Here is a 12,212-nt window from a genome sequence, read left to right on the forward strand (position 1 = left end):
TCAACAGAGAACATTACATTTTAGAGAGAATATGACATTTTGGTGCCAGAATGTGGAACCAAGAACCTTTATCTGTGACCCAGAAATTAGGGTGAGTACAAAAATAGACAAGGAAACTTTGTTAAGGGCTAAAGTAGTATTTCAGCTAAAATGGGACAGATGTTTAGAAAACAACCTTTTTTTCCAATTCAAGGAAAGTGTGTAGAAAGCATTGTCAAACTTATGAAAAACCAAGGTTTGGTTGTAATTTGGGAACAGATCATTCAACTTTTAGAAATACTACAACACGCATCTCCTTGGTTCTCTAAGGAAAAGGAATTGGATCTAGAGGAGTAGAAATTAGTAGGAAAGCAACTATGTGAATACTACAGTGATTATGAACCTGACTCAATTTCCAAAGAAACACTTTATACATATAATTTAATACAACTGGCTTTAGGAAATTATATAAGTTATAGAATAAGGAAAAAGAAGAAAGTGCAGGAGGGAGAGGATCCAGACAAACTAGGTGAAAAGGATGAAGAATCAGGTAAGAATGGAGTTAAGTACAATTCTGAGTGTGGTACTTCACTGCAGAAATCTTTAGGGTATTCCCCATCCCCTGATCTACTTTCCTCAATTAACCCTTCATGGGTGGAGGGAAAAGGAGGAGGCAGAGAAGCAGTAACACAATCAGCACCATTTATGAAGTAGTCTATGACAAGATTACAAAAGGTACTGGTTAAGGCAAAAAATGAAGGACAAGATATTTCTGATTTAAAAATAAATGCATACCCTGTGATTGAAAAGCTTGACTCTTCAGGTCAAGCCAGGAGAATATACACTCCTTTTGATCTGGGAAAAATTAAGGATTTGAAAAAGGGTCATACTCTTTATGGGGCTACATCATCTTATGTTAAAATGTTACTAGGGAGTTTGGCTTATGAAATCTTAACCCCTAGTGATTGGAAATCCATAGCAAGGACATGTTTAGAACCTGGACAAAACTTGTGTTGGCTTTTGGAGTATAGTGAATTATGTAGGATTCAAGGCCAAGGCTATTGCAAACTGGAGTTAAAATACAAATCACTTTTGACCAACTAGTAGGTGAAGGTCAGTATGCAGGTAATTCAGCACAAATTAATTACCCCATAGCAGTGTATGACAAATTGCTATAGCTGCAATAAAAGCTTAGGGCACTTTCCCAGGGAAAGATGGAGTGGAAGCCTTAACAAAATAGAGCAAGGTTCCAATGAACCTTTTGTTGATTTTGTGGAACATCTGCAGATAGCTGTCACAAGAACCATTGGAAAAAGTGCAGCTATAAGAATAATGATCAGACAACTGGCTAAGGAAAATGCTAATGAGGTCTGCAGAAGAATTATATGAGGAGATCATAAGACACTGTGCCACAGTGGACACAAATGCTTATTGTACCCAGTCTATGATGAACATGGAAAGACAGGGTCGCTCTTGGCAAGGGAGTTGTAGAGAGATTTGTCAATGCTTTCAGTGTGGAAAAATAGGACATCTGAGAGCCCAGTGTAGGCATCGAGATAGAGTGAGAAGACAGGGTGAGAGAAGAACTAAAACCCTACGTCCAAAATGCAACTGAGGTTTCCACTGAGCCTCAGAATTTAGATTGACCCAAGGAAATGAGAGGCAGGGCCCAGCTCCAAGATTCATACAAAAACCAGGTGGGGCAAGATGGCAGCTGAGTTTATACCCAGAGAGTCTTCAGAAGTTCAGGACTCTAATGTTATCAATCAGCAGAAAAGCAATCACATGGCAGAAAGGGATTACATGATCTATTAGCCAAAAAGCAATCAGATAACAGAAAGGGATTCCAAATGGGGAGAATACAGGCTTTTTTAACCCAACAGAAGGGCAGTGTCCAATGCAAGCAGCTCCAATGTAATTTCCAGGTGATGAGAAGAGATTTATTTTTAAAAATTATTTTAATAGTTTTTATTTACCAGATATATGCATAGGTAAATTTTACAACATTGACAATTGCCAAACCTTTTGTTCTAATATTTTCCGTTCTTCCCCCCCACCCAGATGGCAGGTTGACCAATACATGTTAAATATGATAGAGTATAAATTAAATACAGTACATGTATATATGACCAAATAGTTGTTTTGCTGTACAAAAAGAGTCGGACTTTGAAATAGTGTACAATTAGTCTGTGAAGGAAATCCAAAATGCAGGCGGACAAAATTAGAGGGATTGTGAATTCTATGTAGTGGTTTATAATCATCTCTTAGAGTTCTTTTGTTGGGTCTAGCTGGTTCAGTTCATTACTGGAACTGATTGGTTCATCTCATTGTTGAAAATGGCCACATCCATCAGAATTGATCATCATATAGTATTGTTGTTGAAGTATACAACAATTTCCTGGTTCTGCTCATTTCACTCAGCATCAATTCATATAAGTCTTTCCAGGCCTTTCTGAAATCATCCTGCTGGTCCTTTCTTACAGAACAATAATATTCCATACATTCATATACCACAATTTATTCAGCCATTCTCCAACTGATGGGCATCCACTCAGTTTCCAGTTTTTGGCCACCACAAAGAGGGCTGCCACAAACATTCTTGTACATACAGGCCCCTTTCCCTTCTTTAAGATATCTTTGGGATATAAACCCAGTAGCAATACTGCTGGGTCAAAGAGTATGCACAGTTTGATAACTTTTTGAGCATAGTTTCAAATTGCTCTCCAGAATGGCTGGATGTATTCACAGTTTCACCAACAATGTATCAGTGTCCCTGTTTTCCCACATCCCCTCCAACATTCATCATTATCTTTTCCTGTCATCTTAGCCAATTTGACAGGTGTGTAGTGGTATCTCAGAGTTGTCTTAATTTAAATTTCTCTGATTAATAATGATTTGGAGCATCTTATCATATAACTAGAAATAGTTTCAATTTCTTTATCTGAGAATTGGCTTGATTTCTTATATATTAGAGTCAATTCTCTAAATATTTTGGAAATGAGGCCTTTATCTGAACCTTCTAATCTTATCTACATTAGCTTTGTTTGTACAAAAACTTTTCAATTTGATATAATCAAAGTTTTCTATTTTGTGATCAGTAATGATCTCTAGTTCTTCTTTGGACATAAATTCATTCCTTTTCCACAAGTCTGAGAGGTAAACTATCCTATGTTCCTCTAATTTATTTATAATCTCATTCTTTATTCCTAAGTCATGAAATCCATTTTGACCTGACCTTGGTGTACCATGTTAAGTGTGGGTCAGTGCCTAGTTTCTGCCATATTAATTTCCAATTTTCCCAGCAGTTTTTGTCAAACATTGAGTTCTTCTCCCAAAGGCTGGGGTCCTTGGGTTTGTTAAACACTAGGTTATTAGAGCTATTGATTATTTTATCCTTTGGACCTAACCTATTCCACTGATCAACTCCTCTATTTCTTAGCCAATACCAAATGGTTTTGGTAACTGCTGTTTTATAATATAATTTTAGATATTGTACAGCTAGGCCACCTTCATTTGATTTTTTTTTTTTTTTCATCAATTCCCTTGAAATTCTTGATCTTTTGTTTTTCCACATGAACTTTGTTGTTATTTTTTCTAGGTCATTAAAATAGTTTTTGGGAGTCTGATTGGTATAGTGTTAGGATTACTAGGTGAAAACTCAGGTTGTCTGGATAGTGACAAGGTGAGAATTCAGGTTGGACAATTACAAGGTGAGAACTCAGGTTGACTTGATAGAAGGAGCAAGCTCATTGGCTGAAGTGGTTCTTCCCAGAAGCCCTTGCATTATCCCACGCCCATTCTCTGGGAGGATAAAAGAGAGGACACCCAGAGATAGAAGAAGACTCTGCATTGCATCAGGCTTGATGGGGCTCTCTGCAGGAAGGGAAGTCACTTCTCTGGACAAGAGTTAACAGCATTTACCTGTTGGTTTAAAAGGCCTGTATTCTCCCCAAGTGTAATCCATTTTTGCAATCTGATTGTCTTTTGGCTGACTGATTGGGTAATCCCTTTCTGCCATGTGATTGCTTTTCTGCTGGTTGATCACATCAGAGTCCTGACCTTCTAAAGGCTCTTTGGGTGTAACATCAGCTGCCATCATGCCCCAAGTCTTTTTTGCCTGGGGCCCTGGACCTGGGCCCCTCATCCCATTTCCCTGAATTATTCTACACTCTGATGCCCAATGGAGTCCTCTGTTGCATTTTGGACATGGGGTTTTAGGTCTTCTTTCACCCTGTCTTCTCACTATATCTCCATACCTACACTGAGCTCTTAGATGTCCAATTTTTCCACATTGAAAACATCGCCGAGTTTCTCTAGAAGTCCCTGCCTTTCCACATTCATCATTGTCCGGGTGTAAAAAGCATTTGTTCCCACTGTAGCACAGCGTCTTATGATCTCCTCTAAAGGAGCATCTTTGTCTAATCCCCATATAATTCTTTTGCAAATCTCATTGGCATTTTCCTTAGCCAGATGTCTGGTCATTATTTCTGTAGCTGCATTTTCTCCAATAGTTCTTTTGACAGCAGTTTGCAAACGTCCCACCAAATCTGCAAAAGGTTCATTGGGACCTTGCTGTATTTTAGTGAAAGCCTCTCCACGATCTTTCTGTCCAGGAAGGACACCCCAAGCTTTTATTGCAGCCTTAGCAATTTGTTCATATATTGTCATGGTATAATTAATCTGTTCTGAATTCTCTCCATACCGACCTTCACCAGCCAAGTGCTCAAAAGTGAATTGTGTGTTAACTCCTATTTCCAAATTGCATCTGACTTGAATTTTACATAATTCATGAAATTCCGAAAGCCATAATAAATTTTCTCCAGGTTCCAGGCATATCCTTGCTATGGATTTCCAATCATTCGGGGTTAGGACTTCATAAGACAAACCATCTAGTAACATTTTAACATAAGCTGATGTAGCCCCATAAAGGGTACAACCTTTTTTCAAATCCTTAATTTTATTCAAATCTAAAGGTGCATATCTTCTCCTTTTTTTACCTACAGAGTCAATATTTTCAATCACAGGATATGCATGTATAAAATCACTTATATCCTGTCCTTCTCTCTTAGCTTTAACTAATGCTTTTTCTAATCTTGTCATAGGCTTAGGCTGCTTCACAGACAATTCTGTTTGTGTTTCTGCCTCTTCCCCTCCTTCCTCCACCTCTGAAGGTGGGGTTGATGTGGGCCTGTCAATAATCTGTTCTCTAGGCAGAGTTGAAGCTTCTTCAAGAGAATCATACCATAATTCCTCATTTAAATCCTCTTGCTCTAGGGAAAGATCTTGATCTTTCCTTTTTTCCTCACACTTCCTCCTCTGTTCATTTTTAAAACTTTTCCTTCTCCTACAACTTGCTTGATAGTTTAAGGCTAATTGAACTATGTTGTAGATATAAAATACTTCTGCAGAAATTGAACGAGGCCCATTTTTTGCTTGAAATTCTTTCATTTCAAATCCCACTAGCTTCTATTTATCTACATCTATCTTTTCTTCCTCTAAGAACCAAGGGGATGTGCGTCTTAATGCAGCCAAGAGTTTAGCAATCTGTACCCAGGTTACAAGTAAACTCTGCTCCTCAATTATCTTGATTATACTCTCTATAGTACCACTCCTGAATGGGGGTGGAGCTGAGGTTGCTTCTGGGGCTGGGGTTGAGTCGGCTGAGGTCCAGGGATTGAATTTAGCTAACATCTTCCCCATTTCAGCTATAAGAGATTCCTGGTTTAGCCCTTAACAAGTTTAAGTTCCTTATTTATCTATTAGCACGCTCACTTAATCTTTAACAAAGTTTCTTTGTTACTCATGGTTCTGGGTTAGAGAGACTGAGATCTGGATCGGAAGCTTTTCCACTGGAATCAGGACCGTGTCTGTCCCTGTTCGGGTGCCAAATTGCGAAGGTCTGGTCTAGCTCCTCTTGTCAGAATAAGCAAAAGTCCTGGCCCCACGTGTGGACGCCAAATGTAGCGAGCTGTCGTCTCCAGAAGCTGCCAGATCGCTCTCTGGGAAGAGATCTGCTGTGTCTTCTACTCAAATCTCTCCAACAGATTCTTCTTCCTGTAACGAACCGTTGTCTCCAGGCAGTTGCTGTTAACTCTTGTCCAGAGAAGTGACTTCCCTTCCTGCAGAGAGCCCCGTCAAGCCTGATGCAATGCAGAGTCTTCTTCTATCTCTGGGTGTCCTCTCTTTTATCCTCCCAGAGAATGGGCGTGGGATAATGCAAGGGCTTCTGGGAAGAACCACTTCAGCCAATGAGCTTACTCCTTCTATCAAGTCAACCTGAGTTCTCACCTTGTAATTGTCCAACCTGAATTCTCACCTTGTCACTATCCAGACAACCTGAGTTCTCACCTAGTAATCCTAACAGTATAGTGCTAAATAAATAGATTAGGTTGTATTGTTATCTTTATTATATTTGCTTGCCCTATCCAAGAGCATTTAATATTTTTCCAATTGGTTAGATCAGACTTAATTTGTGTGGAAAGTGTTTTGTAGTTTTGCTCATATAGTTTCTGATTTTCCCTTGGCAGAGAGATTCCTAAATATTTTATACTATCGGTAGTTACTTTAATGATGAGAAGAGATTTAGAAAGGGACAAGATAGGTTAACTGTTTGGGAGAAAGGGTTTGCTTGTATCTCTATAGATAGAGAAAAAAAACAGATGGGTGGCAGCAAGCACGTGGAGAGAGACAGAAAGAAGAGAAAACCTTGAAACAAAGATGAAGACCTAAGAAACATCTGACCTTGAAAGAGCATGGCTGATAACGAGACTATTACAGACTTTAAAACCAACAGGAATTATTGGATTCCCTGAGATGAAAAATTGTTCATAGGACTGATACGGGACTTCAAAACTTACAGGAATCATTTTTGGACTATTTCTAGGACTTATGGGCATGTATAATTCCTCATGTTGATTCATATTATTTGTTACATCACTACCAGCCTGTGTTATATTGCTATGCACTTATGTAATTGTGATATTACAATATTATTACAATATTACAATATCTCCCATGTTGATGGATTTAAGAGTGAGACCCTTCAGAAACCCGCTAATCTGATTTGATTTCCCATTTCCTTTGATGTTTTTATATCCCTTCCTGAGACATCAGGGAGGGCATGATTACCTCCTTTTATAGTGTTTTCACCCCTTTTTTGAGCAGTCAGGGAAGGCATGATCACCTCCTTCTTGGGAGGGGTCTCACCTCCTTGAGAAGTCATAAACAAAAGAAAGCAGGAGATGTTATGGGCCAGAGCTCTGAATTTGAAACTAAGGATTCTTACAAGGTACTAAGTCAGTGGAATTGATAGACAATAGTTATCTAATTTAGCATGGTGCTTAACAGTTGTCTAGTTCAGTACATGTACTTAGTACCTACCATAATTCTACAAGATTCACACCTTTGATAAGAGAGCATATAAGCTCAGACCAACTCAGCCAGAATCAGAACTGGAAGACAGAGACCATGGTAGCGGTCCTTCTGCCTCCCCCACAGAAACCAAGACATTCAGGAGGACTTCAAGAAGCTGGCAGAAGCAGAGAAGACAAAGGACTGGCAGCAGGAGCTTAAGCTCTCAGAACCAAGGAGAGAGATAGGCCTCTAAGAAAGCTAACTAGGCCCCAGGAAAGGAGACAAGACTTGGAAAGAGACAATAAAGTAAACTTTAATCTCTGGCTGCACTTGTGGTGATTACTGAACTGAAAGGAAGACTGCATCCAGAGACCCCCAAGAAAACCTCAACAGAGAACATTACATTTTAGAGAGAATATTACAATGGTACTTAGTATGTTTTATTGCAGAAAATTTTGTAGACTTTGTAAATGCCCAATAAATGTTTTTTGAATGCATAAGTGAATAAATCAAAACTTTTTGGTACTAAAGTGTTCTTTATCCTCTCTGATACAAATGCATATGTTCCCAGCTTTGCCTAGCCATGTCTTACCCAGATTATCTTTGACTTAGCCTTACCTACCAGTAGCCACTAATCTCAAGAATCCTCAATTAAATAATTATCTTAACTTTTCAAGATAACAATTGAATTAGATATTTTAGATTTCCTTCTCTCTTATCCCAAGCTTTTGAGAAATCCAAAGTATTTCTTCATTAGGAAACTATTAAAAACCCATGATGGTAGCTGAGTAATAGCCCATTTGTAAGCAATGGTTTAGTAGCTGCTGGATGAAGCAAGCTAAGCAAAATAAAAGTCTCTTGTACAGCATCCCCAACAGTGATTACACTGAGTAATTCTCTATAGATTTAAGACAGATGTACTGCCAACAAACTTTTCTATAGTTTTATACTCTTTGGTATAATTCTCATAACAGCCATGAAATATTTGGCATAGTAAGGAACCAAGACTCTGGGAAGTACCCTGTGACAAACCACAGTAAGCCACCAAAAAAATATAAATGCTTAACTCGATAGTATAACAATTGCCAAATTATGCTGTCATCTACAAATTTTTTGCAATATAGAAAAATGCTACCTAGTCCTAAACAAGAGACTTCAGTTCAAGGGATAATGAAGAAACTGCTTTGTATACCTTAATAAATTGTGACATAGGGACAGCTAGGTGATGCATGAATAGAGCACCAACTCTGAAGTCAGGAGGACCTGAGTTCAAACCTGGCCTCAAACACTTAACACTTCCTAACTGTGTGACCTTACGCAAGTCACTTAACCCTAATTGCCTTGGCAAAAACAAACAAAAGCACAACATTTTGTGACAGTGGAATGGGCTCTACACTTAGCAGGAATTGGGGTTCAAACCCCAGGAAATTGGGGTGAAAATCCCAGTTTAGAATTTGCTATATGTATTATTATGCTTATAATAGAACCAGAGAATATTACAGTTAGAAGAAAACTTGGCAGCCATCATGTCAACTCAAACAAAAATAAGGATTCCTTTTAGGTATACTTTGTAATAGATGGTTTACTCAATCCCTTCTACTTCTGGATAGCTCTAGTATTTAAGATTTTTTTCCTGATATAAAGCCAAAATTTTTCTCTTTGTAACCTTCACTCATTGTGCCTTGTTTCTGTGGCCAAGTAAGTTCAAACTTTTTTTTCATAGAGACATTATCATGTCCCAATGCTCTTTAATTTTTTTTTTTCCAAGCTAAGTATCTAATTTTCATGTTACATGGATTCAAGATCCTTCATAGCTTTGATTGTTCTCTGGATGTTCTCTGCCTTATCAACAACTTTCCTAAATTTGCATCTATACCTGAATATAGTATTCCATATTCTCAGTCATCTTGGAAACTTAATGCAACTCCAGACTCATTCTGAGATTTCAGTCCATCAAAATTCCCAGATCTTTTTAAAACTACTATCTAATTAAGTTTCCCCTCCTCTCTCATCTTGTATTTTAATATTGACTTTTAGAACCCAGTAATAAATGTTTAGTCTTGGTATGGAGCAAAGCCACCCTATGATAGAAGAGAGAGGCAAAGGAGGAGATAGTGACAGAAGATATATAAATGATATGCCATGAGGAAGAGGGGAGAAGAGTAAGATCATAGCTTTTTTTCTGTAAAACATGTAATAAGGATCTCAGCTGGGAGCCTAGGGTTGGAGAGAGGGAACTGTGGGGAGTTTGTTTAATGATTTTTAGTTTTATCAACTCTTTGTGACCCCATTTGGGGTTTTTTGGCAGATACTAAGGCTTGTCATTTCCTTCTCCAGTTTATTTTACAGATAAGGTAACTCAGTTAAGTGACTTACCCAAGGTCATACAGCTAGTAAATGTCTGAGGCCAGGTTTGCATTCAGGGATAGGAGTCTTCCTAACTCCAGACCCAGTATTCTATCTACGGAAATTTAAGGAAAAATGAAAAAGTTTGAAATAGCTACTATGGAACAATTACCTTGTAGCAGTGAAGGCCCAGTTAGGATTATGTAACTCAAATATGCATTAGACCCAGTCAGAATATTTGTATGATTTTTCTGCAGCTTTGTTTAGTAGCACATGTATAAGAGCAAAGACTGCAGATTGTGAGAGTGATCCAAAGCTGAAGCTTAGTCAGTGAAAAGAGAAGAGGCTAGGGATTCAAGAGAGGACAGTGTAGACCTGACTCAATATGTCACAATGGGGAAAAGAGGAGATAAGTAGTGGAAATTTGCTAGAAAGTAGCAATGTTAAATCTTGCCACTACAACCTACTAGCTGTTTTAACACAAACAAGTAATTTAACTCCTTTGAGCTTTAGTTTCCTTATCTATAAAAATGAGATTAATACTTTTTTGATATTTAATTCACAAGGTGGTTGTAAGGAGTACATAAAATATGGGGTATTAAGTACCTTGCAAACCTATTTTTGCCATCTCTTTTCAGTTTTACATACTATCCACAGTTGTTCCATGTTCCTCTCTTGGAGATTAGAGCCACATCTGTTTTTTCCCCCCACAAATTAGGTTTATTGTAGAGCTGACAATGGAGATTAGTTGTTCTTCCCTTTTTTTTAGCAATTATGGACAAAAATAGATTCAGTCTCTAGAAGATGAACTATATTCTTGGTCCAGACCATCTTGCCCTTCCTGTGATTCTTAATATATTGTTAGATCTTCTTGACCAATAACCAGGACACCCTGTATGTATTTTAACCCGTTATCCTGTGGTTTCATGGAAGATGCCTAATAGATGTGTCTTATTAACCTCGGCCACTGTTATTTTTGTTTATTTCTGTGACTCTTGTACTGTTTGAAATATAAACAGGTAGTAAAGCATGAAAATATTCTAGGGAGGATGGGAACATCATTAATACATGTCCTTATAAGTAAATTGTTGTAATGTCCATGCTAGCTCTCTGGAGGGCCTCAGGATCAGTCAAAGTCCTTGGGTTTTAGAAGAAGAAGGGAAGGAGGCAGGCAAGCTGCCATGTGGCTCATCCAAAGATCTATCCTGGATTCTGGAGTTTGGAAATTGGAGTCTTCCCTGCTGAGTGAGCTGTAGCAGAGAGACTCTGACTCTCTCTCTTGGCCTTCCAATCCTTCCCTTTGGTTATCTCACTGCAACACATTCAGCAGGCACGCCAATTGTGAGGAGAGCCATCACATCACCATATCATCTAAGTATATATTTATAGAACCATTATATCACATTGAATAGGCACTTAGCCTTATGTATGTACTCTGCTGTCTTAGATTCAAGTACACCTTTTCAGAGTTCCAGCCCTATGGAATCCTTTCAGCCTTTTACAAATTTTATCACCTACTGTATTTATCTCTGATCCAGCATAGTACACTCACCATCATCAGACCCCTCAATGCCTCTTCCCTTAACACAGGGAGAAGAAACTGAAAGCCAGAGTCCAGGAGCTTGTGAATGCCTTGGAAAGACTGACGAAGAGCAGTGAAATCCGACACCAGCAGTCTGCTGAGTTTGTTAATGATCTGAAAAGAGCTAACAGGTAAAAATTCACAAAATCTGTTTGATTTTCTAATTGGAGGCTGCCAAGTATATTCATTCCCATATTTTTACTTTGGTTAATATACAAAGAATTATATTGAAGTACCCAGGCGAGAGAAAAACAGGGCAGCCAAAATAATGAAGTTTTAAGAGCATTTTATTACTGGCCAGGACTGATTCCCCCAACAGCAAGATTGGAGGGGTCAGTAATGAGTGGCCTCAGGTTCACATATTTATAGAAAGAAGAGAGACATCAAAATGTTTCTTGATACATTTGTCATAATAAAGGAATTTCTATTCTAAACAGAAGGCAGAAAGTTATTACTCTAAGGGGTCATTCTCAGACAACTAGCAGTATTTCTTTAAGCTTATCGGGTTGTCAAGGTCTCAGGTCTTTTAGGACAGTATATCTGGATTGTTAAAATACCATCTGCAGTAGGGAGTGAACTAGTAATAAACTTCTAACTACAAAGATTTCTCACAATCCCATTTGGGGTGCTTTTCCACTTCAATATAAAATTGTATAAAAACATTGTCCCACTCCAAAAGGTTGGTTAGCTGCCCCAAAATCCAGAGCAAATAGACATGGCTCTTCCTGAAAAGGTATTTCTTTGTTTTTTTTTTTTGTTTTGTTTTGTTTTGTTTTGTTTTTATCCTCAGGGGTTAGCTAGTTTCAAATTGTTGTCCTTTCTTGACAATACTACATTAGAGTTGAGTTACAGTGTGTCTAATTGTGGCTGATCAGACCAATACAAGCTTGGTATGCTCCAAATGTAAAAAACAATGTGAAGTTGGTCCCAGCTATCTCATTCCATGTTTTAT

General features: G+C 38.2%; 1 protein-coding gene across 3 annotated transcripts in view; it reads left to right on the forward strand.

Moving 5' to 3' along the window:
- The window catches only part of MCC (MCC regulator of WNT signaling pathway), a 242,071-nt gene that overhangs the window by 220,688 nt on the left and 9,171 nt on the right, over positions 1 to 12,212 (forward strand). For all 3 annotated transcript variants that reach the window (XM_074280684.1, XM_074280683.1, XM_074280685.1), the window contains one exon: positions 11,269 to 11,391. In XM_074280684.1, coding sequence (XP_074136785.1) covers positions 11,269 to 11,391 — 123 coding nt within the window. The remainder of the gene's footprint in view (positions 1 to 11,268; positions 11,392 to 12,212) is intronic.

This window comes from Sminthopsis crassicaudata, chromosome 1 (genome assembly GCF_048593235.1).
Source record: "Sminthopsis crassicaudata isolate SCR6 chromosome 1, ASM4859323v1, whole genome shotgun sequence".
Classification (NCBI taxonomy): domain Eukaryota; kingdom Metazoa; phylum Chordata; class Mammalia; order Dasyuromorphia; family Dasyuridae; genus Sminthopsis; species Sminthopsis crassicaudata.